Source organism: Aythya ferina (genome assembly GCF_964211825.1).
Source record: "Aythya ferina genome assembly, chromosome: 6".
Taxonomy (NCBI): domain Eukaryota; kingdom Metazoa; phylum Chordata; class Aves; order Anseriformes; family Anatidae; genus Aythya; species Aythya ferina.
The window spans coordinates 10,861,796-10,883,323 of NC_140303.1; the positions used below are offsets into that span (position 1 = coordinate 10,861,796).

Sequence of the window (21,528 nt, forward strand, 5' to 3'; positions counted from 1 at the left end):
AGCAGCAAAGTCAGAATTTGTTCCCACCATTGCAGCTTAGGTTTTCTAGGAGAAATCAAACACAACTGGGGGGTCTCAGTCCTCCTGAAACCCTAGGGAGTCTTCCATATGAATCCTGCAAAGCCACTTTGAATAGGCTAAATGTAAAAAAATAAAAAAATAAAAAATAAAAAAATAACAAATACACTTTGGGGTTTCTGTTAGCCTTGCACTTCGTTGCTTTCTATAAATCTGGTATCCATAATGTTGTGTCAAGCTATGGCCTACCATGAATCTGCCTTGAGAGGATCCTCTCTTCCTCAGCTTTGGGATTTAAAAGAATTGACTGGTGGGGAGTGCTGGATTAGTTGCAGCCCACTGAATAACGATTGTGGCAAGGATTCTGGGGATTTTTCCACAGGCTAATTTACAAATATGCAGTGCTGGAGCAAGGGCTTGGACTGAGCAAATAGAAACACCATCTGTCCCATTCTCCAGCCCCTGTGCCATGACTCAGGGATGCTGTGCCACACCAGACTGAGGCCACAGCTCACATTCACCAGAGGATTCAGGCCTTAGCCCTCACTGCATCAAAGAGGGGCTGGCCACCCAGATACCCTTGCAGAATTCCTGTTTTCAGGAGCTGATGTTATCGCTGGGATTTTAGGCTCTAGAAAAATGCACTGATGGAAACCCATGGGATATGTGGAGCTGGTCACCATTACAGCACAGGTGGCAGTGCCAAAACTCCAGAGCAGAGACAGTCTGCACTTGCAGATTTCTAGCTATGTGAGGGTTTGACATCGTGCACCGAAGGTAATTCATAAGACACAAAGCACTTTAGTCTACAGACACTGTGCATATTTATCCTCTTAGCAATGATTTCCAGCAGTGCTATTAACCCTCTTTACCATGAGGAGACTAAACTTCAGGCAGTACAAGAACATGCCTACACCACATAATGCAGCACAGGGCTGGGGAGCTCAACTATCTGTAAGAACAGAGTGGTAAATCTATACAGCGCAGTGCAGCACTGGAGAAAACCACTTGCTCACATCCTGGAAGGCATAGAGCTGCATTAGTAGCTCTTCTTAGCTTAAAAACCTTTATAACAGATAATCTTGAAGAGAGCATTCAACCCAGCAATGGATTTTTGCCCAACAGAGGACTGTCAGCTGTGAGATGTCTGCTAATGTCACACCCTGTGGTCCCAGGGTTTCCAAAATGGCTGTAGCCTCGAGCCCCAAATCCTTACCCGAGACGCATAAAGCCTGCGTGACAACTCATCTAGCCCTGCAAGCTAACCAAAAAGCAGCTTGCTGCTTGCATGCTAAAATTGAAATCAAGCTCTGGCCTGTTCTGTGCTGCTCTTGTATAAATGTGCTGAGTGTTTTGCATACACTCGAGAGAGAAGGAATGCCTTTGCTTAGCAAAATCCAGTGTTGCGGTTCACATTTAATCGTCTTCAATGCCTTTGAGAACAATTACTACATAACACACTTGGTAGTGATAATATTAATAAGTCCAGGCAACCAACTTTAAATAAAGAACATTTTTCCCCTCCTGCTGCTGAATGCTACTCTTGATGCATTTAAGAACGTGAATTATTTACCAGATCATAAACGAAGTTAGTCACCCAGTAGCTTGTCATCCCCATGCCTGAAATATGCTGCAGTTGCTTGGCTTTGGTTTGATGTTCTTTCACCACATATAGCACGAAGCTTGCGGTTGTGATAGAGTAGCCAACCAGAACTGACATTGAAACTATGATATCGAGTAAGCTGTTGAGCCTGGGGAGAAAGCAGAGGAAGATGTATATGGTGAGTCAAAGTGGAAGACATCCCTCATCACATTGTTAGAGCTCAGAAACAAAAAGGGCCTGATGGGGTGCCAGCGTCTTTTGCTGGTGTTTATTATTATGCCTAGCAAAAAAGGACTCACAACACTGAGTCGAGACAGCCAAAGCATCAGTTGGAAAGGCCAAAAGGAAAATTATGTAATTAATATACCAATATTAATTACATGAATGCCAATATGCACAACAATGTGATACTGTAACTGTGACCTCCAGATTTAAATGGCATTCTGCAAAAATGCCCTAGCAGGAATCATCAGCTCTGTGGCATGCAGGATCCTACTCATGCATAAAGGTAATGAAGGCAAGGATGGGAGCAGTTTCCACATTTGGAGGGAGATACTTAGTAATTTTGGCTGCTTTATGGTTTTCAAGAAACTGGTTTGCTTCTTTTGAAGCTCAACAATTCAGGCATCGGCCAAATGAATCTTCTTACATTACTTGTTCTTGACTCTGTCCTCCAGGATATGGGTGAGCTGATAAGAAAATACCTAAAAAGAAACAAAAAGAAAATAAATTTAAAATGCAGCTAGCTTAAAGTTTCTTTCCCCAGCTCTTGAGATTGGCAGTAATACAGAGAACTAAGTAGAGAAGAAAAGCAGACCAAAAGTTGTTTTTGCTCTATCGTCTTGGTGTGACCTTGGGCAGGATTTTGAATCTCCCCATTTTTCCTATGACTTCATGTTGCTGCTCAGCAGCTGTGAAATTCAAACCCTAGGCCTCGTTTCTGCATCTGTCCAACGTTAAAGGCTGTATCACTCACTTCAGCAAGAGCATTCCAACACCTAAAATTAGGCATATGTTTGTGGGCCCATGTATTTTAGGTTAGATTCTTCAACACTGATGCATTTAAAATTGGTGAATACGTTTCATTTTAGAGCTGCTGCTTGATGATCTCACTGCATTTCATTTTTTATTTTATCATGAGAAACAAATCATTCCCTACTGCCTTTCTCCACAGCTATTACCTTCCTATAAAATATGTTTTTACCTATACGGGGATCTGTTGAGAAGCTAGCATTAACCCAAGTAAGCTACGGACACGTTTGTCCTCAGTTTGACCATGAGTTAATTCTGAACAAGTCTGTCTTATGCAGCTAAAAAAAAAACAAAGACAAAACCAGAGCATTTTATTCAAAGGAACTAGTTAAGATTGCTTTGTTCAGAGGCAATTTGTGCCCATAAAACCAGAGTTTTTTTTTTTAACAGGAGGAGTAACCTGGGGGACTCTGGTGGGCCAGTTCCAACCTCCAGTGAAAGCCAGTGCCTTGGTCACACCGAAATGACAGCTCAGTCTCTATGGCTCCAGCACCCAAGAAAGGTTTTAGGCCAAGTTTGTGTCCAAAAATGAGGTTCTCTATTTGGACTTAGGCACCTGAATAAACGCCTCAGTTCTCAGTGGGTGCTGGTTGCTATTAAAGGCAAAGAGATTTGCTAGCACACAGCACCTCTGAAATGTAAGCTCCTTAGTGCCCGACTTTGGGCAGCTGTAAAAGGAAGGACAATCTTGTGCTATTTTCCCGAAGAAGGAACACTCTGACTCAGGGGCCAGCAAGGAGGAAACTGGGGTTTTAGGTGACCAACTGCCATACTGAGCAAATAAATCTGCAAGGGAAGATTTCCCAGGAAATTCATTTCCAAGGGGAAAAAATCCTCAGCCTTGTCATGAGCAAGCAAACTGAAATTAAAATCTTGAGCTGCTGATAAAACCCCATAAACAGCCAGGAAATGTTTCCCTTCTCTAAAAGAGAGAGAGAGAAAGATACTGTCTGTCTAATCTGTTAATGCTCCACTATAAAGCCATTTTCCTTTGCTGAAGCTTAGGCTAGAAGTCAGAATTTCCATTTCAATGCTTTCTCTTTTTTGTTGGTTGGGATTGAGAGAAGAGAAAGCACAATATACATAAGTCAAAAGCTATTATGACTTGCTTAGTGACAGGGTAAAAAGCTCTTCATGTATTTTTTAAAAAAAAATATACACTAAGTCAAACCTCTAAAGCAGGACTGGCACCTCTTTCAAACTGCTGAAACGACAACACACTTTTATCTGGCCATTTCAATGCTTCTTAAACTGTCATTTATTTGTCACAAAAACAAATAGATTTAGCTGCCAGGGACGTACCACATGGACCGTCTGTTCAATTGTATTTCAAACTGGATTTACACTACCCCGGGGGAGCTATCCTCGTCCATTCATTTTATTTTCCCCATTCTATGGATCAGATCATTAGTGGGAAGCGGAGAATTATCTGCCTGGTCATTTACTACTGAGCATTTCGTTCAGGAAAAAAAGACACACACACAGCAGGACAGACGGAATAAAAACTGCTGCTATTCTCTCCCACTGAAAATTGTTATTTTGCTGGTATCAAACTTTCCCTGTGCAAACTTTCTGACTGTCCGCATGAGCCTTTCGTCCCACTACCACATGCGTTGGGAATACAGAGATGGGGCGAGCATCACTGCTTAATAATTCAGCTGCTTTGGGAAGTGCCTGCTGCTGGAAGCACACGGCTCAGGTCTCCTCTCTCTGCACCCTGGCAGGGGCTGCGGCTTTGCCCCGTGCTTTTGCAGTGCATACTGAAGAGCTTGAACCTTCTGACCTCAAGGGCATGCTGCGATCTCAAAGGTACAGGCCTTTATTTTAGGACAGGGGTAGAGACAAGGCGCTGGTTTTGCTTGTTGTGAGGGGACTCGCAGTGCATCAGTATGTGGAGGTGGGAAGAGAGATGTGCTGCTTCGACTTGCAATCGGCACTCTGCTGTGCCTTGGATTCATGGCATGGCACTGCAGGCTTCAGAGCAGGTGCCTTCTCCCTTATAGTTAAATTCAGACACATCATCGAGGAGTAGTCTTATGAGCAAAGTGACACTGTCACCTATCTTGCTGTCACCTGGAACAGCCGGCATCAGAGATGAGGGGGGCTTGGCATGGCCACAACATGGCTGGAAGGGCACCGCTTGTCACAGAAAATCAGCTGGGGGGGCATTCTGCACACAATCGCTACTCTTGTCAGGTCCAATACAGCTCTGTATAAGGCTTCTTAAAATGACATCCATAAAACCTTCCCCTCTTCTCCCTGCAGCCCTCCATCCCCAGGGACAGGTGTACACGCACAAACATATCCATGCCCGTGCTGCACCCTGAACATAGGCTAACCAGCAAACACTAAAATAAGGTACCCAGGTTTGTCAGCAGCAATTTGGGTTCTGCATTGCATTACTGAGAAGAAACTATGAGAATTTATGAGCCCAAATGGGCTACTAATGCTCCTTGGGACCTGTGTGCTTCATGCGTGAGAGGAAAAATAGAGCTGAAAATGATGTTTCTCACTTAATCTCACTCTCTCTCGTTCACACTCAAAGAAAAACATACACATACCCACACATCTCGAGCTGCTCTCAGCAGAAGGGTGAAATATTAAAATTAACTAATCAAAACCACCCATGGGGATGACCTAAAGTAGCCTTTCTGTGCATAACTAACAGGCACCTAACAAAAGATAGCTATTTCAGTACCATAATGAGAAGCAATAAATCCAATAGCAACCGTTGCCAGTTTTTGGATGAAGAAGTATTTTATGTAGAAGCAGGGGTCTTCCCTGTCCAAGTCCCCTGAATCTTTGACAAAGGCACATAAAACATGCCTTATTCACGTTTTTCAATTCTGTTTTTAAAGGAATATGCATCGTTTGGAATTCAAAAAATGGCCTCACTGGAGTCAAGGTAAGTGCTGTCATTGATTTCAACACAGCCATGATATTCCCCGAGTTGGGAGAAATTATCTGTTCATGTGAAGGGCCACCTACCATAACTGGAAGACTCATTTTTTGGCAGATTAGCTCGAAGAATGAAGTTGTTCAAGCTGTTCAGATAGGCTGGAAGGCTGTGATAACCTTCGGGATTATACCACACCTGCACAGAATTGAGAAATTGAAACAAATTGGGAGAGAAATTGTTACTGATAACATTTTGGTTTCTTCTGCTTGCACAAATGAATCATTCCATAGCTGTTATCTGAATTCATAAGGCTCTACAAGTTAAAGTCCCATGATTAAACCACATCAAGCACCAAATGAGTATAAAAGCACATTTTGCGTAAAACGTGAGCAGTCCCATCAGCTTCATTTGCCTTCTGGGAGAGAAGAAAGAAGCACTAGCTGGCTACGTGACAAAGCATACGGATTTTCTTTTTTTGTAATAAGTTGCTCAGATCTTAAGAGCACCAGCAGTGGCGACTTCCAAAAGAAGGCTGGACCAGTCAAACATTAAGGAAAAGATTGCTTTAGGGCAGAAAATTGCCACCTTCTCTTTTAGCAACAGCCCTTCCCGCCCTCATGGTAACTCTGTTTTTGCCTTTTGTTTAGAGGTGTAAGCTCCCTTTCATAGCACAGAGGGCTTATGCTATTAAGGTTAGAGGCTTAAACACAGCCCACAGCATTCCCCTTTGCACATCCCCAAGTTCTACACACTCAATGACTTTATTTTCCTTGCCCTAGCAGAGCAAGTACCGCTAGAGAAAGAGAAGGCTGGAAGTCTGCCCTGTCTCCAGCACTATCAAGGTTTCAGGTATTAAATCTGACACATGACAAGCAAATATCGAAAGCTTTCAGATACAGGATCGGAGGGGTGAAAACATCTGGAAACTGATTACAAGAGCTCTGAGCACTAGTGAAACAATAAACCTCAAAATTCCCTTTTCTTGGGCCACCTCTGAAAACAGCACAGCTCTTGCAGGAGCACTCTGCTTACTGGTAGCTAGGTTTTCCAAGGAGATGAGGGGATCTTGTCAACTCTTGTGTTTCTTTTCTACCTTAGATTTCAGCCTTGCTATTTTATTTATTTATTTTTTTTAACACTGATGTGTTAGAACATTTTCACTGAGCAGAAACAGAGAAATGGGTAAATCAGAACATACAAGGCAGCCCTAGCTAAGGTACGTATGTTCTCTCGTGAGATAAAGGTGCCACTAACTGATCTTTTCACTTCTCTGTAATAAAATTATGACAGCAGAAAAATTGTTTCCTACTAGCAAGAGAAGTCAGACCAATAAAGAAGAATGGGGAGAGGAGAGGAAATAAACTGGAAGTCATCTCTGCCATGCCAAGCTGCAGATTTCAGAAGTTTTCACTTTATTTTCTGCAGTATCACTGAACTCAACATCACTCCTGCATCCCCCACTTCCCCTGCCACAACAAGCTAGCAGATGGAGGTCAGTTACCTTAGTTAATGTTCTGCTGGGCGGCACTGGCTTGATGTCAAACTGGAGATCTCTTGTCAAAGGCATCCCAAAGCTCCAGCCGCCATACCTGGGGGAAAAACCCAGAAGGAAACGCACCGTTATCCTCACCCAGAAGCTTTAATACCACAGTTGATGTATAGTAACATGGGCTCTTTGGAAACATTCATGTGCTGCATGCTACCATCACCTTAATTAATTCTTGGTTGACTTGAAACAGAAGGGCTTATCCCAGTATGTGGTATGATGCCATGCCAACACAGCTACAGGAGCCCTTATTTGGGGGAAAAAAAAGGAAACAAACTCAGAGGCACTGTCACAAAATTGCCTGCATTTGAGAAGCATTTTGGAGCTGCTTCCTCACCACACTGGAACAAGATGACTGCTGCTCTCCCAGAAGCTGAGCAGCTCAGGTTAAATCAATGGACGGATGAACATATTCCTTGACAACCTTAATGGCAGGCTATTTTTGCCCCAAGACATGCTGTGCAGCTGTGATGCAGACTCCACATACTAATAGCTCCAACAGCCCCCTGGTGCAAGAAAACACTCAACTTCTAACTTCCTTGGAACAGATGCACTTGTTTAAGTGAAGCACACACCAAGACTCTTCAGAGAATTAAACCCGAAGGAGAATCTCTCCCTAGGGTTTGCTTCATGACAGGCTGTGTCAGATTTTCCTCTTTTTAAACATTTCTGAGCCAGACAACAGCTCATCTGCGGATGCAGCCATCAGCCCATCAAGTGATTGACATGTTATCCCTAGGTGCTCTCTGCTATGATCGAGCAGAGCACTTACACAAAACCCTTATCTTTAGCTCTGTAACTGCAGTGCATTTTACCTCCTTCTACCAGGTTCACAGAGACCATCAGCAGTGGGGTCCTGCTAAACCCTTACTTTACTGCCCCCACTTCTAGTACAGGGGTATGATACATGTGGTATGTGCTCCCATTGCAGTTATAGAATCTGAGAATCATAGAATTGATTAGGTTTGGGTTGGAAGGGACCTTAAAGATCATCTCATTCCAACACCCCTGCCACGGGCAGTGAAGAGAAGGACTGGAGGCATGTGCTGTACCGTTTTTGCAGGAACTCTTTGGTGGTTGCCAGAATGTAGGTCTCCACATTGTGCCCTGTAACGTTATAGAGCATCCGTGTAGAGAAGGTCCTTCTGTGAGGGGGAGTGTAGTTCGTCTGCGGGCATGTCTGAGAGGAGTTAAGGGAAAAAAAAAAAAAAAAGAAAACATTAGTGGCTGCACTTTAACTAAAAACTTAGCATACCAGGACAAGGTTGAGAGCTGGCAAAGGTGACATTCTGGTCCCGGGACTGATTCCTACAGAAGCTGGTGATCTGCAAATCAGGGCGCCAAGACCCACAGCATACATCCCTGTGTGCTGCTCTCGATGCATTTAGTGAGGCGCTTCAAAAACAACCTTTGCTTGAGTCTACACTTCAGTTTTACTAACATCAATGAGACCTTGAAATGTGCTTCATGCTAGGTAGGAAGATTTTTCCCGAATTAAGGCTGATCCTATTTAGAAGAGCTTCAGAGTGACTGCGCTGACAATGGCAGAGGGCAAAACAGCTTCATGGAGCAGAAAACTCCACAGTGGCCTCAAACTCTCATCTCGCATTTCACAGTAGCTGTGCTCTACATTTTTACTTTACTGTCAGTCATTGGGAATATTTTCCAGAGCCTCAGAGAACCCTTGGATTAGTCCTGAATATATAATTTAACACACTGAGGGTCAAAATTGCATCGACTGTTTCGTAAGGTTGAAACGTCCTACGCCAGACAGCATGCTGGCTGCTTCTTTCAACTCATCCATAACAAAAACCCTGGCCTCCCCTATTGTGTATCTGTTCAAAACTTTACATCAGAATACACAAAATAGCTGCCTTCACGCTGAGGAACACCTGCCTGTGCCTGCTAGAAGTGAGAATCAGCTTTGAACATTATCCTGACTTACCAGAGGAATGATGCCAATACTTTTAACGATGTGAAATTAAGTGTGTGTCCAGAAAACTGCCTAAAATAGCTGCATTGTAAGGAATGGCGAGGAATGTTCTACTAAGTAGACGCTTTATCTTACAAGTAGTGTCAAGCTGCGCCTTGAATTTGGTTTCCTACTGGAAAAAACTGAAGACAGGTGAACAGCACTGTGGGGAGGAGAGCTCACCTTCCAACTGGACACGTTCAATTTTAACTTTCTTGGGGCAGAATCTGTCTTTTCCCCCTGTGCATCTAAAGGCACTGAGCTCAGCAGGGTCCAGATCTGGTCCCGTATGTACCACCTCAATGCAAATGACTGATATTATTAATCACTGCTATTTGTAATGGGGAATAGTGTAAAAGCAGACAGATCTAGACTTTGCATAAAGTTAAATTCTGAAGAGCAAACAGCAATAATAGCTGTGCTTTCACATAATGACAGTGCTGTATAAAATGCAATTTTCCTCTTGAATACATGCTCACCTCTGCTAAATGGGACAATCATACAACACTCAAAAACACCACTAAGCCTTTCCCCACCAAGGGGAGCAAGTCAGATATATTAGCATGAAAATCTTCTGAGGTTGCCATTTCCTTTCCTGTCCCCAAAGTGGTGCAGACAGTCATTACCCAGGGTACAAAATGATGGAATCAGTACAGTTGGAAAGACCTCCAAGATCATCTGGTCCACCACCAATGACACTAAATGACACTAAGTGACACAATGACACTAAACCATGTCCCTAAGCACCAGGCCCAACCTCTCCTTGAACACCCCCAGGGACAGTGACTCCACCACCTCCCTGGGCAACCCATCCCAACGTCTGACTGCTCTTTCTGAGAAAAAATGTCTCCTCATTTCCAGCCTGAACCTCCCCTGGTACAACTTGAGGCCATTCCCTCTGGTCCTATCACTAGTTATCTGACAGAAGACGTTGACCCCCAGCTCCCCACATCTTCCTTTCAGGTAGCTGCAGAGAGCAATAATGTCTGCCCTGAGCCTCTTCTTCTCCAGACTAAACATCCCGTTGGCCTCTGCCCATTGACCCACCCTGTCCAGGTCCCTCTGCGGGGCCTCTCTACCCTCCTGCAGATCGACGCTGCCCCTCAACTTGGTGCCATCTGCAAATTGAGGGTGCCCTCAATTCCCTCAGCCAAATATCAAGAAAGGTATTAAAGTGGATGGGCCCCAACACCGACCCCTGGGGAGCAATGATCAGGAAAAGACAAGAGCCCTCCGTCCCTGGGTGGGCTTGAACCACCAACCTTTCAGTTAACAGCCGAACGCGCTAACCGATTGCGCCACAGAGACATGCAGCCCAGCAAAAACAGGAGGCATTTTGAACACTGAGTTCACTGCAGTTACGCCTGCTCAGAAGACTGCTCCCAACCCACAAGTGTCCCCCACAAACTCCCTCCTTTTTGGGTTTATTCAAATTACCTGGATGCCATCTGTGCAGTTGCAGAGAGAATACTTGGTCTGGGGGTTTCCATTGGTAATCCAAGGGCCAAGCATGTCTTCACTTAAACACTGCCTGAAAATGAACACATTTTCCTCTGAGGTTCTGTATACTGAGGCATAAATGATCCTAACTGATGTCACATTTAATGACAGCAAAAATAGAAGTGAGTAGATTCAGTGGAATACAAGACCTAGTCAGCTCTGGGGGCTTGAGGGAGTTTTTGTCCTCCTGCTGACTTGGCAGAGAACCCTCACCACAGTTCTCCATGCCTGGGTTCATTCAGCTGATTAGAAAGAACCCAGACACCTCTTTATTACCACAGTGGGCAGCGTAAGGAGATAGCTCACCCAGGCCAAACTTTCCAGGTATGGGGTCAACCTGCTCTTATCCTGGCATCCTGTCACCACCAAAAATGTTCTTTTACTACTCACAGTAAAGGAATCCACTTAGAGTGGTGGATACTTCTTCAGGCAAACAAAACCACCAGGTTCAAGGCCCTGGGACTGTGTGGAAGTTCTAGCCTCAGCCTTAAAGCACAAGTACAGCTTGCTGTCTTCAAGCATATCTACAGTTTTGTGCTGGCAGATGTGAGCCTTCACTCCAAGCCATGCGGGCTCTCAAGCAGGGCTGAGGTTTGCTTCACACCTATCAGGACAACTCAGCTCAAGACTGACCTTCATCCAGTCAGCTCCATCTGTAAGGGGAGCAGTGAGCTTGGACCTGCTTTCAAAAGGCCACAAGAACATTTTCTAGTGAGCTGAGTCTGCAAGTCTGTCTGGAGACAGGCAGGAGGTATTTTTTCTCTGTATGTGGCACCCGCACATGCAAATTCTGCAGATGATCAAAGATGGCTATTAAGGGTCTGTTGGTTAATAGGGTTATGTCAAATCTCTTGCAGACAGGATTTAAATGGGAAAATAAAACAAGAACTACTTACGAATTGCTTGCATTCATGCATGTGTTATCTGTCCCAGGGAAAGCAAGCATCGATGCGACTAAAGCATCTGTGGTTGCATTGAAATTCCTAAAATATAACAATAAAAAAAAAGTTCAAGGTTCTTCCACTACCACTGAGCAGAAGAAAGCTGTCTGAATGAAACAAGATTTATTTATGATGCTAAATAAATGATTATTTGTGGTGCTAGTCCTGCAAACCACTTAAGTAAAAGCAGCACATGAGGGCAGTGGCACAGGTTTAAAAGGACTGGTCCTTGCTTAGCACTGCACTCCTACTCCAGTGACTTGCTGCCTCCAGATCGAAGCAAGATACTGAGGAGCTTTTGAACGATCAAAACTCTGTTTCCAGGGAAGAAGCATCTACTGCAATTTTCAGGCACAACTTCTGGTCTTGTCTCAATCAGCTCTCACATTTGGGAAGTCCATTTGTTTTAGGTCATTCAGAAAGATGCTCCTCCCTCCTGACCCAGCTATCTAGCAGTTATCCATCAGGAGAAGCAGAGAGCTTTAGGATTACAGGACTCAGAGACACGTGGCTCCTTCCCCCATCTTGCAGTACTGAGGCAGAAAGGTATGAGCAGTCCTGGGAAAGAACACCTGAGAGCAGACGTGTGATTTGTAATGACGTTCCAGATTAATTTTCTATTGCTCTCTTAAAGCTGAGAACCACTGGAGAAAGCAGTTAACCTCATGAAATCAGAATGGGACAAATTATATTCCTTTTGGTAATGGGATTTTAAGCACAAGGAAATCATTCAGTGGTAACGTCCTAATCATGTTCTTCAGATCACTGCATGCCTTGGACTAGTGAGTGCTGGGCGAGAAAGCATGTCCTGTGCTACCAGAGGGGAGGGCAATGCAGCCAGTTCACAAGATGAACAAAATTTGATCCCATAGTTGTAACGGTGGAGCCAACTAATGTGGCACCTCCGTTTCACATCGGGGGAAGAGTAAATACACATTTTTTAAAATCCTTCACGGCAGTATGGCTGTCACAGGGACAGAAGACTCCAATGGCAAATGCAACAATTAATATTTTTCACATGTTTCAGAGTTAATTTCGACTGAGAGGTTGTTTTTCTAAAGCTTTCTGATTGCTGGCCTAAGTCAAGCCATCTCCCCTAGAGAACCCCTAGGAACAGGATTTTATCACTACATGTTATCTGCATGATACATTTCCACTGTATTTGCTTAAAAATAATCCTGATGATAACAACTGGCTTATAAACCAACGGGTTTAAGGATGGAAACAAACAGCACTCACCCAAAGAAATCTGCCTGGTCAGATGTGCCGTACAGAGACGGGGAAAGAATCAGTTCTGGATATTCGGTCTCCTTAGTTCTTAGCGTCCCAAGTCCCATTGCTGCCGTCACAAAGAGGACTGGGAGGATGACCTGAGCAATGAAGCCTCGGACATCCCGCCGGGTATGGTGGAATCTCTTAATGAATAAAGCTGACGTCTTCTTAAGCAGCAACGGCAAACCTTGCAGGCTCTTTGACCTGATCAGGAGCTGATCTGGGTACAAAAGAACACATTTTGTCATGGATCAGTATTTGCTAAATGCAGAGAAATGACACTTACAGATCCCTGGGAATAATGTTGGTTACCCTCTCTTCTTTATCAGATGAAAAAATCATAACTACAAGGTTGGAACACACCCTCTTTGGACAGGATTCAGGTTTTGTCTTGAGTTATGAGCTCAGTAACACCAGTTTTTAGCTTGATTTCAAATGCGTAAACATGGTATGCATTTTGACATCTTGCAGGAGAAACACACACTTCCAGATGCAACGAGTTATCTACATCCTACCTACCCAGCTGCAACTTTTATGTTTGCAAACTGAAAATTCTCGTCATTGAGAAAGCAAGTCCTCAGACAAATCAATAAGAGAATTCATTCAGGAACGAGAAAACAAGGCACAAACTATTTGATCACTTATGTGGACAAGTTTGCAGCACACTAAAAGCAGAAGCGAACCCTGTGCAACCTATTCCTCTTCATAAAATATTAACCTATATAATACAACATGAAGCAAATCATCTTCAGTGCTCTCATTAGGGATGACATAAAACACTTCTCTACACGTCTGGGTTACTGTTTATGGAACTGCGCATCTCCAGTGCAGGTCAGCTTTGAGAAGCAAGTATGAAAATACCTTTGTGTCGTCCCTTAACTGTTCCCCTAACTATAAATGATAAATTCATAAGTAAAAAACTTTTCTTTGTCAGAAAGGATGTTCAGGATTTTTTTGGACCATGCCACCTTCTGCAGCTCTTGCACTCTCAGAGATAATGCTGTACCTTGACTATCTTCTGAGGGTGAATTTATGCCACTGTCTGGCCCTTTTTGATGTTCGCCCTTACTGGAATGGTTGGGACACAGCAAAGAACTCCAAGAAAGATCCAGCTCAGAGCTGTGCTGCTTTTGCAGCAGGCTGAGGGGTTTCCACAAAGTTTCTCTCAAATTCTACTAATTGCATAGAAATAAACCTCTGCATCAATTACAGCAATTACTTTCAGAGGTATACATTTGCTCCTTCACCCACACACTATATTTGATTAGATTAAACCTGAATCAAATTAAAGGGAGGCGGATACAAACAAAACCCCTCTGTAATTTGTTCTGCAATTCAGACATTCCAAACCAGTGGATCTAAACAACTGTTGAGTGCCGTGCTTCTAGTGATTAATTGGTTTTGTGATTTCTGGTTGGGTGAAACGTGGTTTCCAACACAGAAAGAGAACAGGAAAGCTCAAATCAGTCTGTCATTCACTTTTTGCATCTGTGACAAAGCTGGAATAAATCTGGAGGTAATTCAGTACCATCTCTCTCCGTGAAGGTGTCTGTGTTCACAGACATTTCTTCACTGGCAATTTGACCACTGGCTCCAGGCAGTTGTTGAGGCAGTTCAGTATCTTCTTGTGGATCCTTCCCAAGCTCTTTTGTCAGATTGAGAAACACCTACACAGCAAGAAAACATAAAGGAAAATTGGTCCAAATTACTCCACTTTCCAAACCAATAATCAGAATCCACTCTCCTGCATGCTTCTGTAGCTCCCATTCCTACTCCGTAGCTCTTTGTGGAGCAAATGCGGATGACAATCCTCTTTTTATTCCCTTTGTGTTCTGAGGGAGAAATTCACTTTTTTTTTCAGTATAAAATTGTTGTCCAGCTACCTGTCACCTCTCTTGCTGCAGCAGTGGCAAACTAAACTTTTGCAGCTGCCCACAGCTGGACTTACCTTGCCCTAATGCCACCCCACTACCACAACTACTGAGTAGGTGTTAAAGAAGCTGCATCTCAGCACACTGGCAGCTTACCCTGCTTGGCATCAGTAAAGAAACAAGTAAGGTTGTCTCCCTGGGATATTTTCCTTTCCAGCCCCTGACAATCCTGACTGCCTCAACACAAACAAACAAGGATTTCTGGACAGAAAGGTGACAAACTGCATCTCTTCCGTGAGAGGAAGTTCGCATCATTTAAAACTACTTCTTACAACTCATTGTTTAAAGCTGCTTTTTGTTTCTGATGTAACTAAATGCTTGTGGTTATTGTGTTTATTATGACAAGAGATTTTCTGTGGGCAGGAAGATGCCTGTGTTATTCTGAGATGCTCCAGGTGACTCACTTGTGCACGGCAGAATCCATGCTGAAGTTTAGCATTTAGACTGTTTTCTAACTGTCTGGAGACAACCCCAAATTCACAGCGATGAGAAGCAAACCTCGAACAGAGATGTGTCTTTGCCCTTTCTCCCCTGTCTTAACTCCAACATCTTATTTTCCAGGTAAAATGCTGAAATGTCAGCAAGGTAAGGCAGTGGTATGCTTTGTGCATTAGTAAATTTAATAGATTGATGAATTCAGCTACATGCTCACATGTTCATAAACGTAGCACAGTGAGAAACCAAACCACCTCTTCCCTTGTCTGTGACTCCCATGTCCCAAACATGCCATCATCTACCCCAGAAAGCAGAGCTACACAGTTCTGGGAAGTTAATCTCAATAAACATTTCATTTAATTGAGTCCTGAGCTCGTACCTCTTCCACGGTTGTGTTTGAAATCCCGTAGCAACCAAGGTGGAGATCACTCAAGCTGGTATCAAGGGCTCTGAGAAGCGCCTGGTAGGCCCCCGAGACTGTGGACTTGAAGGGGGGAAGCACGTACACGAGCTCCCCACCAATATCCTCCTTGAGATAAGCCTCTGGAAGGTGGGACTGGATCAGGGAGGTCACTGCTGCGGTGTCACACTCCTCTATCATATTCTGAAAAAGGAAGAAAACACTCTGGTCAACGGGAGGGCTGTGAGGTCAATATTCCTGCTGCAGGATTCAGCCCCAATTCTGTGCTGCAGTATAACCAGTGGGCAGACTTAATCCAGACAGGCAGTATTTCAGTTTATACAGCAAAAGGAGATGAAACTGGGCTTCTGGCATTTGAAGATGACTGAAGGATGTGGCACAGACTCCCTGCCCCTCGTTGTGCTGAGGAAGAGATGAGCTCTGGGGACTTTTTGGACTACACTGTGCCCATCTTGGTCCATCCAGAGCTCACTGAGCTCCCTCTGTCCACAGGCATACTGGGACTGGGACAGATTGACCATTTTGTACCAGCTAGAGGTTTTACAGTACAGACAAGAAGCCTAGCCACAAGGGAGAGCTGACACCTGAACTTGGCTGCCAGCACAATTACAACCTTTTTCCTCATGAAAAACAGGGCTTGCACATGGGTCCTTTGTCATTTCTTCTAGCTATACTGCCAGCAATTTGGAAGAGGGGCTGATCTTGTACAGTATCTGTGTGTTATTCTGTGTGCTGGGGCTACCAACAGCACTGTAATAAATGCTGTAAGAACAGAGTTCCTCCCTCCTTGCAAACAGCAGAACATTTTGCCTCAGGCCAGGTACTATCCACAGGCCTTTCCCATCTCTTATCTCTGAACTCCAGAATTCACACTCTGCACCTGGCCTTGCCTTTAACCCTCACAGAGACCCTGTTCTTTTCCAACAAAGCAGAAAGCTGACATTTCTGCTTGCTGAGGGCCGCAGGGGCTGGTCTGATGTCCTCCCTGGTGGCTGGTTTGGAGATCCTCCCTCTGCTTCTAGGAACATGCTCTGTCAGCACCTCTCCCTGAGGCACAGCGTGCTCACATACAGATCTTCAGCAGCTCTTTGGTGCCTCTCTCTGCATCCAACGCAACCACTTTGGTACTGCTTCCATCCTCAGCTCCTGCCAGCAGCATCCCTGAGCAAGCCTCAATGCTCTCCTTCAGAGATGAAGCTGCTGAGAGCTCATGCTACATGTGGGCTCAAACATCAGGCATCTGCCTCCCTGCAGTACCTGCTGTGGTGACTATGCCCATCGGACATGAAAGGGAGCCAGAGCCAGGAGGGAAGGGAGGATAAAGAGGACTGCATTGCTCACCTGGGCACAGGAGGCTCAGATTCACACCTCTGCCTTGTCTGTTAGAGCTGCAGCTAAGACTCCTATGTTTTGGGAAACTCTCTGTATAGGCTGTCTTTCTGAAGGAAGCTTATCTATAAAAGTGTGTGAATTCCAGCACAGGACAGACAGAGTGAGCCAGAGAGCAGAGTGTGCTGTGTCTTGTGCATCTCACTAGCTAGGGCATACCAGAAAGTGGTCTTAATGGCAATTTACAGGCTGTAGTTACGTGTTTACAAAGCCAGCATGTGCTTGAACCTGTCTATCTAAAACCAAAGGTTTCAACCCAAAATGCATCCAATTTTCACCCTGCAATAAAACGGTCACATGAAGAATCCATTCCATGGAAGAGATATTAGACTGGAATAACCATTCCATGGCAGAGATCTAAGACTAAGATGAACCTTCTGCAATGTGTTTCTTTTCTGTGGGACGCTATGAGTTGCCTCCTTCCTTCAAGTCATACAACTGACTCAAGTTTCCCACCCAAGATGTCTATCATAACATCACACATTTATCTTAAGATGAGGCTGAAGATTTAGCACCACCTCTGACACAAACCTTCTTTTTTGTGAGTGTCAGGTGGTATCCATCACCAAACGTTTCCTTGAGGTAGAACGGTGACCCACAGCATTTGAGCCCCCCGTGCTCCAGGAAGGCGATTCGGTCACTCAGTACTTCTGCTTCATCCAAGTGATGTGTTGAGAGAATGATGGTTCTGCCTGGGAAACAGGAAGCTGATGTCAACCAACACAATAAACACGCAGGATTACATGAGACAGGTGAAAGCTTCACCGAATGAGGGCATGCAGAGCACCAGGTGAAAAATCAACTGTGCTTTTTGGGAATTAATAATGAAACTGGATGAAAGACAACATTAGAGAGAAGTTGAAAGTTACTATCATAAGTTGTGTTTTATCGTAAAGTTTCATTTCAAATGACATTGTGAATTTACAAGAAGAGCCTGGAATGTACCCAGAGGCTCTGCAAAGTCCCAGATCCCCACAGCTAGTTCTCTGTGGTCTCCAAAACCTGCTGCTCAAAGCCACTGATATCATATTTTCAAGTGACACAAATCACTTTTGCCACTGAGCAGCATCTCATCTCATCACAGTACCTTTTTTATTCTTGGAGATAATTTCCCAAATACTCCTCCGAGAGCACGGATCCACCCCTGTGGTTGGTTCATCCAGGATCACCACCCTTGATCCACCCAGGAGAGCAATAGCTATAGACAACTTCCTCTTCATCCCCCCCGACAGGGAACCAGCTAGCTTATGACGATGGCTGTACAGTCCCGTCTCCTTCAAAGTCCTTCAAGACAAAGAAAAAACAACCCCCAGAGGTTGTCCTTCAGGCATCTTTTAAAAGCAGGGAATCTGAAAATACCCAAAAAACATAACTGCAAATGAAAAACTGCTCAAGTATGGACTGCTCTACTAAATGGTCACAGTGCACTGAGATGATTCATCCTATAGCTCAGCCACTAGGATTTTAATTTAAAAAATCTTTTTTTAGGATGTTTTCAAAGTTTCCATCTGACAAGCCAAGGTTAAAGGCTCAACCTCATCAACAGAGAACACCAAGATCCAAATTCCCTGGGACGTTCTGGCTGTTTCACTTCTCCGCAGAACCAATAAAGCCGACATCATCTTTCTGACTGGTTGATTAAATCCCTTTCTGGGGAAAACTGTAAAGAAGCAAGGACCAGACCCGTAGGCCAATAAATTCATCTCCAAAGAATTGTCACAGAAGCCTGTGAACCCCCTGGAGAAAAGACGTTGTTTTCTTACAGCCCCAGATTTCAACACTCAATATCCTCCTCTAAGCAGACCAAGGCGTTATTTGAACTCCAGGCTGGGTCTGCAACTGTGCTCAAAACCATTCATTTGAGCTTTGTAGGGGCAATGGCACTGCCACACAATAATTTTCAGAGCCCTCTCACCCTTCTCCAACCCTGCTGTTTTTATACCTCTTAACTTCTTGGTAGAGCTCTTCTTTACTCCAGTGAGGGACTTTGATGTACCCGTAGAGCAGCAGGTGCTCCTTCGTGGTGAGGTAGTTGAAGAGCACGTTGTGCTGCATGCATATACCCATGTTCTTCCTGATAACCTCCTGATCAGTCCTGATGTCTTTGTCATAGACAATGATAGTACCTGATGATGTAGGGAACAACCCAGTCAAAATAGATCTGAAACAGAAAAATAAATAATAAAGGAAGTTAAAAAAAAAAAAAGTAGAAAGCCAGACATGATTTTTTTCCACATGGTCCTGCACCTATTGTTACTTGCAAAGCTTCCTTCCATCACCACTGCACTCCTTGCAGCCAGAAATAACTGAACACAGCTTGTTTTGCTGCCTGCCATGCTTGGGCAAAGCAGTGGCCAATTAACATCAAAGAACATCCTCCTCCTGCTCTGTGGGACTGTGAAGGCAAGTACCAAGCTAGCGCATGGAACTCTGGCTACTTTTCACATATACTTTTATCTTCCTTGGTCTTCCCCTCTCCAACTCAGACCACGGTGTGTCCCACGCATCGATACTCATGAATGCCCTTCACTTCCCATTTAATCACTGGGAAATGCAGTTACTCTTCATTCTTTGAGGTTTGTCTGCAGTATCCAGCCAGCCTCATACTGCTAACCACATCAGAGATTGCAAACCACATCTTCATCATACTAACCACATCACGGCAGGGAAACCTGATTTCACGGCCGTGATTAACAAGGAATGGGAGAGGACTTCCAGGCGAGGCAGCTCACGGAGGGCAGCACTTTCTACTAGTTCAAGCTAATAATACTACCTAGTAATGCTGCCTACCTAACAGACCCGAGTCAAACACCTTCTGCTTGGAGTAACTACTTACATAATATGGGTTGTTTTTAGAGCTGTCCTGCAGGGAGTAAAAGCAGAAGATGCATCTCAGACTCCCTTTCACCTTCCCTGGGTTGCTCTTTCTCCTGGGACTTTTAACCCTCATTAAAAAGGAGAGGAGAAGTAACTTGTGACCTTACTCGGGATTTGAAGCCTGCACTAAGTTTCAAGAAGCCATTATATTATTCTGTACATCACCTTTGCCTACACTTCACAAAGAGGACATGAGATGAATTTCTAATAAGCTGAGATGAAGCACACATCTGTCTTACTGATTTTGGCTCTTCTGGGGCTTCTATTTATCAACTTAATGTTGCTTTCAGAGTGATGCATATATATATATCAGTGGAGAAATCAAGTTCTACAGGTTTGTTTTACTGCTTTTATCTAACAACTCAACCAATAATTTATAAATGGCAAGGCTAGAAGGGCTGGAAGGCCAATGTATTAACCTACTGCCATCCCGGCCCAGTCAACACATGAGTCTGTACAGCTGAAATATACCTTTATTAAGCTTTTGTGCTAATATCATTTCAACTTTGGCATGTGCAAAGCTACCCACAGCTTTCAGAGCAACCCAGCCCCAGGCACCAAAGCCTTGTGGAACAAAATGCTGGAACAGCTGCTGTGCTGTGTATTACAGCGATCCTACCAGACTAAAAAGCACATTCCTAAGCAGCAAAGGAGCTTTAATTCTAACAGATGAAGGGACAGCTGAGGTTGTCCAAGACCCAGATAAAACTGCAGGAGAGATCTGTCCTAATAAAGCATCTTATTCAGCTCCCCAACCCTGCAGAGCCCCACTTGCTCTCTCGTTCACCCTGCCATGCCCCGCAGTATAAAACATCCCAACTTTAAAGGACACGTACATGGTCGTCGTTTTCCCAGCTCCATTGTGTCCCAGCAGGGAAGTTATATTCCCTTCGTAGAAGTTGAGGCTGAGGTTGTCCACTGCAGCTTTGGATCCATAAACCTTTGTTATGCCACGGAGGGAGACTCCCAAGGTCAGGTCAGTGGGCTCTGGCTCCAGATGAGGAGGGGGAGCACCTACAACACCAAAGGGAAGGGGCAGAGGACAGTTACTTTTTTTTTCATCTCAGAAATAAGCAGGGCTTTTTATAGCATAAAATACAGCAAAAGTAGGTGCCTTTCAGCAAAGAATGTAGAGAACATTTCAGAGGATCTGAATCATTTGAGCTCTCCCGGATTTCTCCTTTTCACTTCTGCAACTTCTTACAACTCCTGACAATAAGCGTTAATCACTTCTGAAAGGTCTCATATTTAGATGTTTCAGAGCACCTAACACAATCTATACTAAGAAAGCACAGCAAAACTACTAAATCAGTTTTGTTAGGTAGAATCAGCAAGCTTGTATGTGTGATCTCCCTATGTTTTACAGGCTAAATATTTAAAGAAACAAACAAAGCAGCACATATCCCTTTTGACAAGTGGAAACTTCTGTTTGCTTGCACAAACAAAAATGTGTTTTTCTATGCAGAGCATTGTAGAGTGAGGTATATGCATCTAAGGTATCTGCCAAACTACAGTATACACAAGTATGCAGGTGAGTATCAGTAGTGGATTTCCATATCAAATAGAAAGAAAAAGGAAAATTTAAAAGCCAAATCTCCATTCAGGTAAACAACAGTTTCCAATTTTTTCTATGCTACAAAATAAGGATTAACACAGAAATGCGCTTTCTGAGAGTGGTGCCCCTTTGCAAAT

General features: G+C 44.1%; 1 protein-coding gene across 3 annotated transcripts in view; it reads right to left on the bottom strand.

Annotated features, from left to right (window-relative positions):
• The window catches only part of ABCA12 (ATP binding cassette subfamily A member 12), a 107,948-nt gene that overhangs the window by 10,686 nt on the left and 75,734 nt on the right, over window positions 1-21,528 (bottom strand). For all 3 annotated transcript variants that reach the window (XM_084523315.1, XM_084523316.1, XM_084523317.1), the window contains 14 exons: window positions 20,673-20,850; window positions 18,902-19,120; window positions 18,047-18,243; window positions 17,491-17,651; window positions 15,529-15,753; window positions 14,312-14,450; window positions 12,751-13,003; window positions 11,467-11,553; window positions 10,508-10,601; window positions 8,151-8,278; window positions 7,054-7,141; window positions 5,642-5,747; window positions 2,271-2,325; window positions 1,592-1,769 (listed from right to left, as the gene is read on the bottom strand). In XM_084523315.1, coding sequence (XP_084379441.1) covers window positions 1,592-1,769; window positions 2,271-2,325; window positions 5,642-5,747; window positions 7,054-7,141; window positions 8,151-8,278; window positions 10,508-10,601; window positions 11,467-11,553; window positions 12,751-13,003; window positions 14,312-14,450; window positions 15,529-15,753; window positions 17,491-17,651; window positions 18,047-18,243; window positions 18,902-19,120; window positions 20,673-20,850 — 2,108 coding nt within the window. The remainder of the gene's footprint in view (window positions 1-1,591; window positions 1,770-2,270; window positions 2,326-5,641; window positions 5,748-7,053; window positions 7,142-8,150; window positions 8,279-10,507; window positions 10,602-11,466; window positions 11,554-12,750; window positions 13,004-14,311; window positions 14,451-15,528; window positions 15,754-17,490; window positions 17,652-18,046; window positions 18,244-18,901; window positions 19,121-20,672; window positions 20,851-21,528) is intronic.